At 40.2% G+C, this 18,526-nt stretch overlaps 1 protein-coding gene across 2 annotated transcripts in view; it reads right to left on the bottom strand.

Annotated features, from left to right (window-relative positions):
* Positions 1-234: 234 nt before the first annotated feature.
* The window catches only part of F5 (coagulation factor V), a 78,320-nt gene continuing 60,028 nt past the window's right edge, over positions 235-18,526 (bottom strand). For both annotated transcript variants that reach the window (XM_088845483.1, XM_088845484.1), the window contains 9 exons: positions 16,904-17,083; positions 14,156-14,272; positions 13,202-13,273; positions 11,996-12,099; positions 10,818-10,973; positions 8,410-8,554; positions 6,022-6,173; positions 2,670-2,852; positions 235-530 (listed from right to left, as the gene is read on the bottom strand). In XM_088845483.1, coding sequence (XP_088701609.1) covers positions 384-530; positions 2,670-2,852; positions 6,022-6,173; positions 8,410-8,554; positions 10,818-10,973; positions 11,996-12,099; positions 13,202-13,273; positions 14,156-14,272; positions 16,904-17,083 — 1,256 coding nt within the window. In that variant the 3' untranslated portion in view covers positions 235-383. The remainder of the gene's footprint in view (positions 531-2,669; positions 2,853-6,021; positions 6,174-8,409; positions 8,555-10,817; positions 10,974-11,995; positions 12,100-13,201; positions 13,274-14,155; positions 14,273-16,903; positions 17,084-18,526) is intronic.

Here is an 18,526-nt window from a genome sequence, read left to right as displayed (position 1 = left end):
TTATCTGGGTTTATGAGTGGTTTAAGGAAGTAATACTTCTTTTATTAATATGTATAGCATTTAAGAAAACTATAATGAAGAATGTTAATTATATGAATATTATTTTATATAGAATTTTTAATCAGTGAAAGAGAAGCCTTTTCTTGTTGGTTTTTGGTGTTTTCCTATCTATATTCAAATCAATGCAGAAATAATAGTCATCATCTTACTCAGTGGTTATCAGGAGTTATATCATAAAGTTTTCACATATAAAATTTTATTCTCTAATAGAAAAAAGAGAAATAATGGAAACTTTTTAATACTTAAAATAGCTATAAAATGCATTGCCCACTCTAAGTGGTTTGATATCTTTGAGTCCCTCCTATCTTTTAAAATATTCAATTCTAGTAAATGTCACAGCCAAAGAGTTCCAAGCGAAGTGCGATACTCTGATTCCATGTTTTAGGAATGATGCGTATAAACCTGGAGATGATTGGTGGGTTGAAAAAATTCTTCACATGTCCTTTGACATTATTGTTTCCTTCGAAAATCTGAAAGCAAAATATGAGAGACTCTTTAATGATGGCATAATGGGTATGGAAATCTTATAACTAAAACTAAACATAATATTGTACATCAATTGTATTTCAGTTAAAAAAACTTACAGGCAATTTTTTATCTTTTTTAGTTCAAACTGTGGATATCAATGAACACATACAACTTATCACAAAGATGATTCTCAATCAATTATGAAATCTCACTCCAGACATACCTCTTTAGGGATATCACCTCTCCACTGAGTTGAAATAGGAAAAAAATAAAGAAATCTGATATGGTGCTGTGAAGCAGCCACAAAAACATCTCCGCCTTTAGCCCCTTTGTAGTTATGTGACTTTGAGCAAATTACTTATAGACTTTGATTCTCCATTTTTTCCCCGCTGGCAAAATGGAAATAATAGATTTTACCTAGTAGAAGTTGTTGTGAAGATTTTAAGAGCATGTCAACATATGACAAGTGTTTAAGTGCCAGATAAGGAGCAAAAAAATGCATAGTTGCATTTTATTTTAAATGTTAGTAATAGCTAATGATGAGCGCTGAAGAACTGATGCTTTTGAACTGTGGTGTTGGACAAGACTCTTGAGAGTCCCTTGAACTGCAAGAAGATCCAACCAGTCCATCCAAAAGGAGATCAGTCCTGGGTGTTCATTGGAAGGACTGATGCTAAAGCTGAAACTCCAATACTTTGGCCACCTCCAGTGAAGAATTGACTCATTGGAAAAGACCCTGATGCTGGGAGGGATTGGGGACAGAAGGAGAAGGGGACGACAGAGGATGAGATGGCTGGATGGCATCACCAACTCGATGCACATGCGTTTGGGTAAACTCCGGGAGTTGGTGATGGACAGGGAGGCCTGGCGTGCTGCGATTCATGGGGTCGTAAAGAGTCAGACATGACTGAGCGACTGAACTGACCTGAACTGATGATTAGTTATTACTAACATTTAAAATAAAATGCAATCATGCATTTTTATGTATTAATATCCTTTCTGTCATATGCCCTACATCCTCAACTAAACTGTGTTTGAGGTATGCTTTTGTCATTCCTAGAAAGTTCCCCAATATTTACACACATCAGAGACTGAGTCACTATTTGTTTATAAAAATGATGTTCACCTTACTATGAGAACATCCTGATACAGTGAGAAATAAACCAAACCAACCGAAACAAACCAGAGGTTTAGAGAGAGAGAAATTCAAACCCATTAACTAAGATAAGGGCTGGGTCCATGATGAGCATCCAATAAACATCCATCCCCTACTCCTGTGTTCCCCCTCTTACTGGTTTCAGCCCAGTTCCCTTTCCTGGAATATTTGGTTCATCTCCTTAGCTTTGCCTCTAGTAAGATTTTAAATCCACATAGCTAGGAGTTTAAGAGTGTGATGGAGTAATTCATCTTGCAAGAAATTAATCTCCTTGTGGGGAAGGATAACAATTGTTTTCTGCTTAGTAACAGTATGGCACAGAAAGGCATATGGCCATAGGTATTTGATCAGCTGTGAATAACATATATATGTAAGCTAATGCTAATATGGTAGGTTTTCTAGAGCCCTGTTATAGATTGTACGTTTGTGTCTTTCCAAAATTCGTGTCTTCAAACCCTCATCCTCACTGAGATGATATTAGCAGGTGGGGCCTTTGGAAGGTGATTAGGACTAGGAATGGGGGTAGGGCCTTCATAGCATCTCCCTCTCTGTGTGCATACATCAAGGAAGGCACAGTAAGGAAAACTGCCCTGACTAAAACCCTGCCCATGGTGGCACCCTGGTCTAGGATTCTAGCCTCCAGAACTGTGTGAAATACGTGGCTTTTGTCACCCAGTCTGTGGTGATTCATTACGCAGCCCAAGCAGGCTGAGAGGGCCCTTTCTTTCACCATCTTCTTCGATCAGAGACAGTTAAACCGCACACCATCCCTGCTGTTCTCATTATTTTGTAGGTGGATCAGTCAAAAGAGAAAGATAGTATACATGGTCCCTGTCCCAAGACCAGGTACAGGACTTAGAAGACTTAAGGAGTGATGCACATCAATGCACACTTATCAAATACAGGAGCGATTTGCAAATCTGAGGTACTGTTCTCATCATAGCAGTTTTCACATTGTCTTCTTTTTGCCAAGATCTCCCTGTACCTTGTCCACCATTGAGGATTTCTCCCTGTAAGGTTTCCAGTCCATTCCCTGGTCACTGTAGTGGATGGTGTAGCTCTTCACATACATTTCAGAGGACAGAGACTTGCAGCCCTGTGTTACAATTGCAGTTATCTTCTTGATTTTGAGCAAATCAATTTGTAACCACTGATTGTTGTTGTTTGCCTATGAAAATGATTAGAACAATGGAAAAGACAGAGGTTTAAACCTTTGCTTTTTTTTTTTAGATCGAGATACTCAGAAATGCATTGAGGTCAAAGGATTTCTTTTGTGTCTCATCCCTGAGAATTCCCTTTCTCCTAGAATCCTCCCCTGTTCCTTTTCATTTATCATCGGCATGTTTAGAAACTTCTGGAATATTTTACGTATTGTACAATAGTTATTTGTTTACTTGTATTCCTTACTCTTTGAGGGCAGGGACTTAGCTTTGTTTCCAAGTACTTAATACAATGTATGGCACACAGATGGAGCTCAAAAAATAAATATATTTTATCTGAGGAAAAAAATCAATTGCTAAATTATCTAAATATTTTTCTCTTAAGTTGGTTTAAAATACTATGATGGTATAGTCTAAAATGCATCGCAGTATAAGTATGAACATGCGATAGTAGTTGTCTTATTTCTGGCCTAAACAAAATGCCTAATCACATGTTTGGCATTAGTTGCTTGGAGAAAGAGGATCAGAAAGACTTATAAGTATATTTATACAGTATAAGTATACATTAAGTACAAATACTGTTTGATTCCCCTTACATAAGATGCCTAGAATGGTCAAAGTCATAGAGTCAGAAAGTATATTGATAGACACCAGGGGCCATACGGTGAGGAGGGATGGGAAGAGAAATAGGGAGTTAGTCTTTAATGGGGACAGAATTTCAGTCTAAGAAGGTTAAAAATTTGGGAGACGGATGATGGTGAGAGTTGCATAACAATGTGAATGTACTTAGTTCACCGAACTGTACAGTTAAATATGGCTTAAAATAGTATGCTTTATATTATGTGACTTTTACCACAATGAAAAGATAAAAGAATTAAATACTATGATGATATTATTGAAGTTATCTGGGAAAGAACTAGATAGTATACTAGTTCTCTTACTTATTTTAGAAAAGCTCCAGTTTTCTTTCCATTGCTAATGTCAAATAGGAGAAGAGGTCCAATTTCTTCTTTTCTGATATTTCAAACAAACATGTTATTTGAGAGACTTGATAAAGCTACACCCAGGGCTGGACATGCCATAATAGTTGTCTTGTCTCTGGCCTAAACAAAATGCCTAATCACATGTTTGGCATTAGGTGCTTTGGAGAAAGAGGATCAGAAAGACTAATTGAGTTTTGGAATAACTTGAGATTAATTTTCATCTTTGGGAGATTTATCCTGGCTCATAGTCTCATTTGGGCTTCCCTAGTGGCTCAGTGGTAAAGAATCCACCTGCCAATGTGGAAGACGCAGGTTCGATCCCTGGGTCAGGATATCCCCTGGAGAAGGAAATTGCAACCCATTCCAGTGTTCCTGCCTGGAGAATCCCATGGACAGAGGACCCTGGTGGGCTGCAATCCATGGGATCTCAAAGAGTCAGACACGACTTAGCGACTAAACAACAACATAGTTTTGTTTAATTCTATATGAAATAACCAATATATATTTTCTCAACATCACTCATATATACATGGCTGCATGTGTATACACATATGTATGCTGCAATCACAAGTTACTATATTTTTAAAGCAAATTAATTAAATTTAAATGTACTGTATTAGGTAATTTGGGTTAATTTTGTAACACCCTGTAGTGACATCTGCTGGTGTTTTAGTGTGTCTTCAAGGTTGTGTGAATGATACAGAATGCATATAGGTAACTAGAAGATTTCTGTAGGTGTATACCTTTTTGTCTCTACCATAAAAGAGATAGAGACACTTGTGCACATACCTGCACATGCCTGGTTTAGACTTTCAGCCTCTCTAAAGAAGCTCTATAAAAGACATTTTGTACTAAGTGAAGGTTAAGTGAAACAAATAGTTCTGACCTAAAATTCCCTGGCAACCTTGCATGGCATGTGGGATCTTAGTTCCCTAACCAGAGATCAAACCCATGCATCTGCAGGGAAAGTACAGAGTGCTTATCACTGGATTGCCGGGGAATGATAATTATTTTTTATTATCTTATTTATATTATAGGGCTTTTCTTGTAGCTCAGCTGGTAAAGAATAGGCCTGCATTGCAGGAGACCCCAGTTCGATTCCTGGGTCAGGAAGATCTGCTGGAGAAGGGATAGGCTACCCACTCCAGTATTCTTGGGCTTCCCTTGTGGCTCAGCTGGTAAAGAATCTTCCTGCAACACAAGAGACCTGGGTTTGATCCCTGGGTTGGGAAGATCCCCTGGAGAAGGGAAAAGGCTCCAGTATTCTTGCCTGGAGAATTACAAGGACTGTATAGTCCATGGGGTCACAAAGAGTTGGACACGACTGAGCGACTTTCACTTTCTTAAGAGAGAGCATTGGGTAGATAGAAAATAGGGAACTTGGTTTATGTTGATTGACTAGACTGTTCTGATTTCTTATGGCATTCTGATTTTCCAGGTCACTTGAAGAATGAAATAAATATGAGTCAATATTAATAGTTACCCTAGAACTAAGTTACCTTAATTGCTCAATGGGCTAACATCTAGGGCAATATAACTCTCTGTGAGATGTTTGTAAAACTTAGATCACAGATTTAAAAACCTGGTTTAGCAGCATTTTATCATGCCACCAATGTAAAGGAATGTTACAGAGTTCTGAAAAAATGGGAACAAAAGAATTTAAATGACACCCTTAAGAAAATAAAGGATAGTGCTAGATTGTGGAGGGAATCAAAGAAGAGAAGGTGGTACAAATCTAAATCATTTACTGATAATGTAAGTTGTCTCAATCAGGAGCTGGCAAAATACAGCCCAAGGCCCAGTCTAGCCTACTGCCTGTTTTTGTTAATAAAGTTTTATTGGAACACAGGCATGCTCATTCATTTACATATTGTTGATGACTGCTTCCTGTAACAGTGGTAGAGTTGAGTAATTGTGACAGAGAATGTATGGCTCTCAAAGCCTAAATTACTATCTGACCCTCCGCAGAAAAGTTTTGCCTGCCCCTAGTCTAAATCAAGACCACAGAGATGATAACTTCTCTCTGAACTAAAACTGTCAAAACAACACACATCCTAGTTTTCAGACATAGGATCATACTCTGTAGAAACAAGGGATGATCTTCTGGCTTCCCAGGTTCCCATGTTCCCTGGAGTGAGGGCCTGTGCTTTCTTCAGAAAGACTGAGAGAACTCCATTCGCAGGGGACAGTTCACCTTAGCTTGCCAGGCATTTACACGGCCCTGGGCATTAAGACGTGCAAGGAAGGGTTCCCAGTAATTTCCCCACCAAGACTTTTTAAATGAGGAGGCGGTGATTTGCTTGTTTTCTATCTTTCCATTTTCCATACCCAGCGGTGAGGAGCATCCTGTCAAGAGAAAAGTAATGTGATTATTCACACACCACCGATACTCCTGTGTGGTATTTTGTACTTCAGCAGAGACAAATAATATTACTGCTAAGTAACAACAAAACAACCATCACAGCGATGTTTTCAGTCTATACACGTATTACTTAATGCTCTTAAATAGCTCCATTTTACAAATGAAAAAACAAACACAGCAAGAAAAAGAAACTTGACTAAAGTAACACTGCTAAAAGAATCAGAAACTAGATTTGAGCCCAGGCAGTCTGACACCAAATGCCACGTTCTAAACATCTAAACTCATTCCCCTCCTTCAGAGAGTAATGGAAACTTTGGTCTCTGCTTTCAGGTAGACAGTACTCCTAAACATCCATGTATATAAGTGAAAGTGAAAGTGTTAGTTGCTCAGTCATGTCCTACTCTTAACCCCCTGGACTGTAGCCTGCCAGGCTCCTCTGTCCATGGGATTCTCCAGGCAAGAATACAGCAGTGGCTAACCATTCCCTTCTCCAGGAAATCTCAACCCAGGGATCAAACCCGTGTCTCCTGCATTGCAGGCTGTTTCTTTACCATCTGAGCCACCCGGGAAGCCCCTATGAATATAAAGTGTCACAGAGACAAGACACTTTGTTCTTGCTAGTAAGTCATGTAGACATTTTCTTGAAGTGATACCTTACTTTCTCCAAGAAAAAAGAGGCTTAAAAGAAGAATGTCTATCATAGATACTAATTATATAAACATCAAGAAAATGAAGAGATTTTAAAATTAATGCTTAATTATAGAAAATGGAGGTGTTAAACAGACTAGCATTGTTGAATGTCACATTTTAGGGTAGCTTGACTCTATGACCTGAACAAACGACCAGTTAACATCATATACCATATGGAAAGAAAAAAAATAATGACTTAAAGAGCTGTTTCAGGGCTTCCCACATGGCTCAGGGGCAAAGAATCTGCCTGCCAATGCAGGAGATGTGGGTTCGATCCCTGGGTTGGGAAGATCCCCCTGGAGGGGGAAATGGCAATCCACTCCAGTATTCTTGCCTGGAAAATTCCATGGACCAAGGAACCTGATGGGCTACAGTTCATGGGTCGCAAAGAGTCAGACACAACTGAGCATGCACACACTAAGCTATGGAGCTGTTTCAAGTTTTCCTGCTTATACAAAATTTGCATTTTACGTGGAGGATGTTATATACCATGGCTATCTGGGCATGGGTAAAATGCCCTTTCCATATCCCTCATGAATATTAAGAGTTTATTTTATTATTATCTGCTTTGATAAGAAATTGATTCCAAGGTTCAGTTACTTTCTCCACTGTAAGCTATACTTTTTTCCCTCTACCCTGAGAGAAGGTGCTGCACCTTCCCAGTAGGTGTGCTGCAGCAAGTTTTAGGTATGTTTGTATATTGATCTCTCTCCTCCCTCCCCTTGAGCAAGTTGGTGGTGCCTGAATCAGCCAAGCCCAGGATGGTCTGTTTCATTCTTTTACTGCAGACTGTGAGACCGAGGTTATATTCTATATATGCTTTGAAGTAAAAAATGTTGGAAAGTACCACTTTAAGAGAGAAGAATAGTTGATGAGAACCTTAAATATCTTATTATATATAGAAGAATTTTATTATTGCCATTTATGATTGCCTAGGTTTATATATACCACAGGTCACATTACATCCCCTGAAAAACAGAAACTCACTTAGAAAAGCTTGGGTACCTACATAGAATGTGAAACAATACAGAGTTCAGTCAAGGTTTCAGGAAGTTGGGAAGCAGTTATCGAATACCTAATATATGCCAGTAATGTCACAAGACACTTTTATTATATTAAAGTCTGAGTGACCTGGTTGGAAGGCTTTTAGAAGGGTCAGACCCAGTTTGACTCTCAATTCTTATTGAAAATGCACTGGTGGAGGTTATTCTTTGCTAGGGTCCTTCTTTGGAGGGTCAGAGCAGTGTCCATATGGTCCCAACATTGTTCAGAGAGATGGTGCCTGCCCTCTGGCTGCTAGAACCAGGCTCAGTCTAGATCATTCCTTGAATGGAACCAGTGTTTCACAGAGGTTTTTCTAGGAGCCTTAGTAATGGGAGAAAACTAAAAATCCTACTCATTCTCCCATATGCCCCAAATCTTGATATGATGAATAGCAACGAAAAAATGTCCAAGGGGTTGCAAAGAGCTGGACATGACTGAGGGACTGAACTGAACTGAGCAAGAAAATAATGCATCTGTGTTCCTTACCATTAACCTCACAACCTTGCAGCTCCAATCGAAGGGCAGGTTTGTTATAGGATCTAGTGGGAGAGATCCTAATGTATCTAGCCACAACAGGTGGGTCAATCTGATTCTCTTTTACTGTAGAAGCATCTGAATTGCCACCAAAATACTAGAAGAAAAGAAGAAAATTTAGTTATGTAACAATTCTCTATAAAGGGATTTTATAGTAAAATTTTCATCCAATTTAATATTATAATATTACATTTTCAGGTAGCCTGAGTCAAATTAATTTGGTCTTAAAAGATAATTGGGAATACTTCCACTTCAGGAAGATAGTATAGATGAATTTTGCCCTGTTCCTCCTGCTGAGTACAACTGAAAACATAGAAAGACTCTGAAAGGTGGAGAAAAGAAGGCAGACTGGCTAGGGTTCTCAGGACCCAAGGAACAACACGGTGTCAGTCCCCTGGGTTTTCTTTTTACCTCATATACAGACTTATAAGTAAGGAAGCCAGGAATCAGGAGCCACCAATAGGTACAGACAAACATACAAACAAAAACAAAATAAACAGCAAAAGCATTTTTTCTCTGGCCTCAGGACCAGGAAAAGGCAGTCTAGCACGACTTGTTAGAAGGCAACAATTGTTCTACTTTAAGCCAAACACCATAGGTTAGAAAACACTGTGTCCCCGTCCCTACCAACAGCTGCAAAGGCCAGTAGGGGAACCTAGACTCCCACGCTCATGAGATTGTAACGAGGCATCCCAACACCGTCACTGGAGTTGTGTCAGAGAAAACAACATAGAGACCCCAGATTTCTATCTCTTCTATCTTATAATAAGGCTCTCACTCTTGTAGTGTCAGTGGAGACCATTCCATCCCTACCTATTTGCAAAGAGGAGCGGGGTCCCAGGTCACGTGTCAACAGAGGAGGCCAAGTGGAGAATGGACTGTGACCTCTACGGGCAGTGAAGAGGCTGTGTCCCATCCCCTTTCCCTGGCAGAGCAGTGTGGGAAAGAGCCAAGGGAGATCAAAGATAAGAGCAGATATCAGTAGCAGTGAAAACAGAAAAGCAATAGATAAGAGCAATGAAACAAAGGGCCAGTTCTTTAAAAAGATTAAAGAAAATTGGCAAATCTGTAGTAAGACTGATAAAGCAAAAAAGAGAAGAGACTCATGTTACCAATATCATAAATGAAATAGGTACTATTACTACAGACCCTGCACAAATCAAACGGACAATAAGGGAATAATGCAAATAACCTGTACACGTATATTTAACAACTTAGAAGAGATGACTCATTTGACTGAGAAAACACAAACTTTCCCAGTTCATCCAAAATGAAACAGATAATCTGAATAACATTTAACTATTTTAAAAAATGAATTTGTAATTTAAAAAGTCCCAAAAAGAAATCTCCAGGTCTACGTGGCTTTTACTGGTGAATTATACCAAAAATTTAAAGAATTAACATCAATACTAGATAATCTCTTCCAGGAAATAGAAGAGCATGCTACCTAATTTATGTTATGAAGCTAGTATTATTCTCACATTAAAACAAAAGGACAGTAGAAACAAAGCCATACACAGATAACCCTCATGAACATAGAGGCAAAAGTCTTTAAGCTATGGACTTTAATTTGTGTACTCTCTGCAATACTGATTGCTAAGACTCATAATTTAAGGTTTTCATGATCTATTCTAAGGTTATAGTGCAAATGATTTATTATAAGAAATAGCTAAATGAGGACATAGAAGAATAAAATAGTAAACGATTTACAGAAAAAAAATGAAACTGATTCAAGGTTATCAGTATAATAATGGTGGACTGATCCTTGTATTCGGATAGCTTTCTTTGGAGAGAGGGGCGAGGGAGGAGGGGAAGGATTGGGGTTGGAATAATTGGGTCATTGGGAATAACCCTGGCTGACCCTTTGGAAGATCCAGCAGGGGGACATCACTCCTCCGGCATGGCAACAACAACAACAACAAAAAAAACCATGAGAATCACACTACCTCACAGCATTGCTGGTATTAACACTACTATTTCCTTCACTTGGGGCTTCCTTCAGTTACACTGAACTAAAGAACAAAATAAAATGTGAGAGTAAAATCGAAAATTGGTGGCCAAATTTTAGCATGGGCTCTTTAAGGCACACAACCACATATTCTGCTGTATATCATCTGCCAATCTGAGAAGTTCGGATACTTAGTTTGATGATAAAGAGATTTTTCTTGCAAGTTTTATGGAGTTTTGAAATTTCAGAAGTTAAGGGTTTTTTTTTAGTTTATAATATACAGACATATCACTTTATCACTTTTCTTCATAAAACACTAAAAATGCCATTTGTATTTATAACACCCAAAAGGTATTTTTTAAAAAAGATATAATAACCCTAGGCTTGGGAAGAAATAGCGGTGCCCACAGACCATCACATTCCTTGTGCTGTTCCCTTTGAAGATCCGCCAGTTTTTCTGATCAGAGCTGTAAGCCACACAGAACTCGGTGGTGTAGTAGGGTTTCAGGTAGTGTTTGGCGCCCTGGGTCTGGATCCCTGTGAGCAAGACTTCCTTTTGCATGTCTACCTGCAATATAGCAAAGCCATTGAGCAGAACTATCCTTGTCAACAAGTCACACACACACTGCCTGAAGTCACTGTACAGCTAACTTTCTTTAGAACAAAATAACAGCAAACAAACTAATAAAATGGCTAGGTGCAATCCATATTTGAACACAGGATACCTGAAATTGAATCCAAACTCAACCTGAAGCTAGTTGTGTGTGACATTGGGAAGTTAGTTAATTCCTCCATGCCTTAGTTTTTTCATCTGTAAAACTGGATATTACTAGAACTAACCTCACAGGTTTTGATTATGTAAAGTACTTAGAATGCTGCCTGCTGCTGCTGCTGCTAAGTCACTTCAGTCGTGTCTGACTCTGTGTGACCCCATAGACGGCAGCCCACCAAGCTCCTCTGTTCCTGGGATTCTCCAGGCAAGAATACTGGAATGCTGCCTGCTGCTGCTGCTGCTAAGTCACTTCAGTCGTGTCCAACTCTGTGCGACCCCATAGACGGACGCCCACCAGACTCTGCCGTCCCTGGGATTCTCCAGGCAAGAACGCTGAAGTGGGTTGCCATTTCCTTCTCCAATGCATGAAAGTGAAAAGTGAAAGTGAAGTTGCTTAGTCGTGTCTGACTCTTAGCGACCCCTTGGATTGCAGCCTACCAGGCTCCTCCATCCATGGGATTTCCCAGGCAAGAATACTGGAGTGGGGTGCCATTGCCTAGCACCTGGTAATTGCCGTTTCCCCTAAAACAGCACTGTAAGAACAACAAGAAGAAATTGATAAACCACTGTCATTTTTATTATTACAATAGCAGTAACTATTATCAGGTTGGGCCTTCCCAGGTGGCTCAGGCAAGGCAGGAGCCACAGGTTCAATCCCTGAGTCGGGAAGACTCCTAGAGGAGGAAATGGCAAACCACCCCAGTATTCTTGCCTGGAGAATCCCATGGACAGAGGAGCCTGGCAAGCCACAGTCCATGGGGTTGCAAAGAGTTGAACATGACTGAGCATGCATGCATTATCAGGTTAGTAAGACATACCTGGATCCAAGGTTGAGGGTTAAATTCTGTTGAAAGTTTTTCTGCGATCCAAGCATTGTATGATCCACCATTGTTTAATCTTGCTAATTTGGGTTCCCAATAACCTAAATACAAAGGAAGAAAATAATTTATTCAGAATTAAAACAAAACGAACACCCAACTAGCAATTTCTCAAGTGAATTTAATTCCAGTGGAAAATCAGATTTCTAAAGGAACTTCTGATTTAGTTAGGAAACCAGGCAATGGAAACGGGCCTCAGCTACTAAGTCAGTCCCTGATGATGAAATCTTGGTTTCAGGCCTCTGCTTGGACAGCTGTCAACCACCACCCACCCCCTTTTCTTGAATATAGATCATGTTTATTTTTTCTCAGTTATGCTGATGTGGTTTCTGCTGAGTGTGCCTGCCTAACAGAAAGTTATGGGGCAGATTTATGTGAGCCTCATGATCCTTTCCCCCTGGAGGAGGAAATGGCAATCTACTTCAGTATTCTCCAGTCCATGGAGAATCCCATGGACAGAGAGAGGGCTACAGTCCATAGGGTCGCAAAGAGTCAGACATTCCTGAAGAGACTTAGCTTGTACACATGCATGATCCTTTGCATTTGACGTCTTGATCTTGGCAAGTGTTTGAGGCAAAGAGAGGAAATTGAGGAGTTCGTGATGCACAGTGGGTGAACAAAAAATTTCTTGAATAGATGAATGGTTGACACAGCAAAGGGGTTTATTAACGGGAACTATATTATGTTGTCTGTAAGACCCTGTGATTCTGGCTGGAAAATTACACAGTTTAGTCCCATTGACACCTTTACATTCTATAAAAAAAATCAGTGATGAGTAAATTCTGCTTAGAAAATACACATAACAAAGTAAAAGTCCCATGGCTAGAGATTATACCTCTGGTGGGTCAGTGATTAGATAGTTTACTGCTGTTTTACTATCAAAATGTGGCAGAGAAAAGCCTTGAGGGGAGCAGTGACCCATGGAGGCAGGGTCATCATGTATGGTTTTGCAGGCTGTATAGAGCACAACGGTAGGAGGTGCCTTTCACAGGCTGTGATGCTACTGCTGCTGCTGCTGCTAAGTCGCGTCAGTTGTGTCCGACTCTGTGCGACCCCATAGACGGCAGCCCACCAGGCTCCCCCGTCCCTGGGATTCTCCAGGCAAGAACACTGGAGTGGGTTGCCATTTCCTTCTCCAATACTTACCCCAAAACTCAGAAGCCTGGATCTGTGAGTCAGCTATCAGGCCAGTACTTAGTCCCATTGGCATCTTACATTCTACAAGAAATAGAACAGTGGATAAACTTTGCTTAGAAAGCTCATATAACAAAGTAAAATCTCCATGGCTAAAGATATACCTCTTCTGGGTCAGTAATTAGTTGTTTTCACCTATCTGTGTGGCAACTGACTTAAATATATCTGATCATAAAATCATAAATGGACTGGCAAGACTGATACTTAATAGAAATGAAAATTAATGACACCCTAGTGGAAAACAACTTATCCGGAAGTGCAAATAGTTTTTAAATTGATTTCCATCTTTTTGTATCTTAAAATAAGCCATTTTACAATATTAAGTACTACCTTCATAAGACGATGTTCTCAAAAGTTGACCTGAAAGTTACAATGTTATTTATGTCCTGAACAAAGAAGGGAATGCTAGCCACTGAGCTATTTGGATGTTGACACAGTGCTTGGTACTCAACAGGTGCTTAATAAGTGCTGGCTAGCTGGCTGGCTGGATTAGTGGATGGACAGATGGAAACTGTGTTTCTTGAATACCAAAATGCCAAGTTCAGTGACTATCTTGGTCATACTGAATTCCTGGTATCTTTCCCTTCCTCTACTCTAGAAGTCTGGAGAATTTCTCACATGTGGTTCCCCATGGATCACAAATCATGAAGGAAGATGCTTTATTTTGCTTCAACAAATGAGAGGAATGCCTTTGGTTTGAACCATTTAATTTAAGATTCCTAGTGGACTGATGTTTGCAGTATAGTCAGATTCTAGGTTGGAATAAAAGCAATTACTGCTACAGATCATGCCTCTGTTATGTCATAGTTCTCAGAGTTGAATATTTCCAACCTAAAACTTGGTGATATTCTAGGAACAGGTACTTTCCTGCTAAAACAAAAAAATAATGTGGCTCTTGGGTGATACCTCTGTCTACGATGAGAAATGGTGTCTGCATCCCTGCTCTCTGAATTTCTCCAACTTCTGTGTCTAGGAGCCACCAGCCAGGTTTTGATGCCTTCATTTCAAGAGTTTTAAATGAACCTAAAATAAAAGACAACATTGCATACCCAAAGATTAACAGGCTAACACTGGTTGGCTCCTACCAAAGAATCCTAAAATCTCTGCATAGCAAGTAATTTAGAATATAACTTGAGCTAGCCATTTCTCTTTAGACAGTATTACAGGTGTATCAAAACAAACAACAACAACACACACACTCACTAAAAACAAATTGTCCTGGGACCTTAAAAAATCTCCAGTACCCCTTACAAAAAGAAATTTTTTATTTATCTAAATATCATGTTACAAGTTAACCCATACATAATGCAGCTTATCAAACCAACCTTGAATGATAGTCATTGGGCCTCACAAATATTGTACATGTTTTCCTTCTCTTCATTTTTCTAGTTTTTCTTTTTTATATGAGAAAATTAAAATAAAAATCCTTCCCCCATGTTTCATTTTTTTCTATGAAGTTTACATTTTAGATAGAGGTGTACAAATATTGTTTAAGAAAAGCACTGAAAGAATGAAATTTCTGAAACCTCTGATTATTCATTCTGGTATTTAACATTTCCTACCGCCAGTTAATACTTATATTCTATTGACTATGATTTGTGACCATTTCCTAGATTGTGAATAAAAAGTAATAGCTGATGGCCATCCTCCTCAGACACGCTAAAAAAAGATCTCCAGCCTTCTACTCTCTAATGCAGGTGTTAGGTGTGAAGATTTAAGTGGGCCAGTTCCCTGACCAACTTCTCCCAGGCTTGTGGAAGGGATAACTGATCTGGTAATACTTGGTGAGAAGTTAGCAGTGAGCCTGACCTAACCCTTCCTGTCCCTGATTTTAATAGAGTGGCTTTTGATAGCTTTGTTAATGAGAAACTGGTGTGTTACAAACAAACAGAACCCCTTTCCCCCGTGTGCGAGAATGCTAAGTCACTTCAGTCGTTCTTTCTGTAGTGTCCTATTGCTGCTGCTGCTAAGTCACTTCAGTCGTGTCCGACTCTGTGTGACCCCATAGACAGAAGCCCACCAGGCTACCCTGTCCCCGGGATTCTCCAGGCAAGAACACTGGAGTGGGTTGCCATTTCCTTCTCCAATGTGTGAAAGTGAAAAGTGAAAGTGAAGTTGCTCAGTCGTGTCCGACCCTTAGCGACCCCACAGACTGCAGCCTACTAGGCTCCTCCATCCATGGGATTTTCTAGGCAAGAGTACTGGAGTGGCTTGCCATTGCCTTCTCCATAGTGTCCTATTAGGGTGTGTCAAACTAAAGGCTGGAGGGCCTGAGTTCGGTTATGACCCTTAGCAACAGGACAATCCCATTTTCAGGTTGTATGCCAGCAATAAGTACATTCCTTAAACACAAAAAATTACTTACATTATAATTATTTTTGTTAGTTCAGCAGATTTGTTCAGCACTTGTTTCATGTGTTCAACCCTTCTGAGTGTATGCGCAGCCCCAAATGGGCAGAAGTTTCAAGGAACCTCCTGCTGTAAGGCTCTAGCTTACTCAGTGTGTGATTTGTTGTTGTTGTTTTCGTCGCTTAGTTGTGTTCACTTCTTTTGTGACCCCATGGACTGTAGCCCACAAGGCTCCTCTGTCATGGAATTCTCCAGGCAAGAATACTGGAGTGGGTTGCCATGCCCTCCTCCAGGGGATCTTCCCAACCCAGGGATCAAACCCATGTATCCTGCATTGGTAGGCGGGTTCTTTACCACTTGCACCACCTGGGGAGCCTCTCTTCCACCATTTTTAACCACATTGGGCCTATTTAGACTAGTGTGCCTACTTCTGAGGCTGATTCACACAGCAACTTCCCTACTCAAAATCCTATCAAGGAACTGCCGTGACTAGCTTCTCAGATACCATTTGTGGAAGGTAGGCGGCTTATTAAAAATGCAGACTGCTGGGCTCCTGCCCAAGTTCTACCAGATCAAAGTCTCTGAGAGCAAAATCTCTCTTTAAAGCATCTGCATTTTAACCAGCTTTGTAAGTTTTTATTATGCCCACTACAGAGGCATCACACTCCTACTCACACACCTACAATGCACACCTACAAGCAATTCACTGGGACATAAAAATCCTTTTTGATGGTTGTAGTTTGTTTAAACCTAGTCATTATTTTGCATATGAAAAGATTTTAATACCTTTATTTTTCTTTGGCTTTTATAATCATTTAAAAATATATTCTTCACTTCATAAGTCAGTTTAAGATTCAGATTCCGACAGCCCAAAGATATCAGGGTGATAAGACTGAGGAGTAGAATTCAAGAACACTGAAATCCTGGTTAGTCTCTGATTTCTGCCTGACAGAATGGTTTATATGCCTGATCCCTGTGGGATTCATTTTGTAATCTGCTTAAGACCTGGCCTGCATGACACATAATGGCTTGGAAGAACCTGCACGAGACATAGCATCTCTGTAGAACCAGGCTGGTCTGCAGATTTAGTCTGTGCTGTGCTGCAAACAGTGCAGACACTGGCTGAGTCTTCCGTATTCTGCATGCAGTTTTAGAATATAGCTTTGCCCAGGATCCATGTCAGAGCCCATGCCTGACCGCTTTGGAAGGAGATGCATAAAGAGGGAATGGGGAAAGAGTTACAGATGCTAAGTTACAGCCTCGCCATTTGTTACTGGGACCTCTTTTCATTGCCAAGAATTTTACCAGGCAGAAGGGGCCAGACCCCTAACTGGTGCTGTTGAGTGCCGTTTTCTAGCAAGGTCTGGCCGTGAAAGTGAACCACGTGAATGTCTCGGGAGCCGCCTAAGTTCAGTAGGTGCAACCTCACCCACTCTTGCTCGTACATTCTCAGGCCGGGCAAGTTGTAGATCATCCCATTGATGGCTGAAAGGACAGAAAGTTGCAGTCAATTAGAAATCGGTGCCTACCAGGAGAGAGGCTGGTAAGGAAATATAGGGCCTCCCTCTCACCACCCATCTTCTTTATTACTTGCATGCCCACCACCCCCCACCCCAACCCTGCCCAGGCATAGTAAGGGACCTCCTACAGTTCCTAATATCAGTGAGAGACTGAAACAGAACTACTTCTCCTCCTCACACCAGCCTGGGGCAGAAGTGTGGGTGAGTCCCCTTTCCAAGCAGTTTATCACTCTTTTCCTCAAATGTACATGTTTCCTGTTCTGTGCTTTATCCATTTATTCTTTACATTTATAATATGAATTTTCCTGGGCTACTTAAAAGATAAGGACTAATATGGGCAGATAACTGAACTCTAGTCTTTAGAGAAAAGAGGGTAAGTAAGGGGATATGCAGTGTATCACCCTAAGGTCTCCGAAATTCAGAGAGAGTTCCAGGCCAAGATAGGAAGTTGCACTTTATCTTTGTTGGACCCACCAACCTTAGAGACTCATGTTTACCCTCTCATTTGTCTGAGTGCTCCTCTGCCCCTTTCCCAGCTGGGATGTCCAGGGTTCTCAGACTTTATCAACTCTCCCCATACTGAAGTGTGTATGTTTTTAAGCATCTGATAAACCTGGTCATCTTAAAAAAGAATACATATAAAATTTTAATGATAAAGCTTAGGGCCACCTTGCACTTAATTGGGAATGAAGTGACGGAAGTTTTGGTGGTGGTGGTAACTGTTGTTGTTTATTCTTCTGAAGTTAAAGGAACTATTGTGGAATTTCAGGAACCAAGCAAATGAATTTTTGGAGGGAGAAGAGTTGAGATCATTTTGGCCCCCTTAAAATTATATCAGGTATGAGAGCACCTGTCTATATCCTCATAACATCAGCCTCACCTCCTGATCTTAGTTTCTGTGAATAGATCTCCTAAGAATAAAGGTTATCTCCAGCAGTTATTAGGTCAAACCATTACATCAGGATAGAGAAGAAAAGATGCTCAAAGTAGCAAGTGCTCAATAAACATTTGCTGAATTTAGCTGAGTGATAGAATTCATTCATTCATTTATTAATTCAACACATATTTACTTAGTGCATACTGCAGAGACCAGGCATAGGTGGTCTGCTTATCAAATACCCTGATAAGTTCGACAGTGGAAGATTACCAAATTACAGCAATTCAGATGACATTACATTTAAAACTAAAATTAAACAGGATGCATTTTAGTCTTTCCTTGAATAATCAGGAAGCAGGGCCTCAAGGGTACTCAGCAGGTAAAGGGCAGCCATGAGACAGCCTGTCTGATTCTGCAGTCTATACTTTCCCACTGGATTGAGAGGTTTTCAGAGGATGTGCTCCCTACCTTGAGACCAAGAACCTTGGGCTGAAAGGCCTAGAGATGGTAGGAGAATAAAGAAAGCTCTGC

The sequence above is a fragment of the Moschus berezovskii genome, chromosome 17 (assembly GCF_049115385.1).
Source record: "Moschus berezovskii isolate FMDL1 chromosome 17, NW_MosBer_1.0, whole genome shotgun sequence".
Classification (NCBI taxonomy): domain Eukaryota; kingdom Metazoa; phylum Chordata; class Mammalia; order Artiodactyla; family Moschidae; genus Moschus; species Moschus berezovskii.
This window is presented reverse-complemented; position numbering and strand designations above follow the sequence as displayed.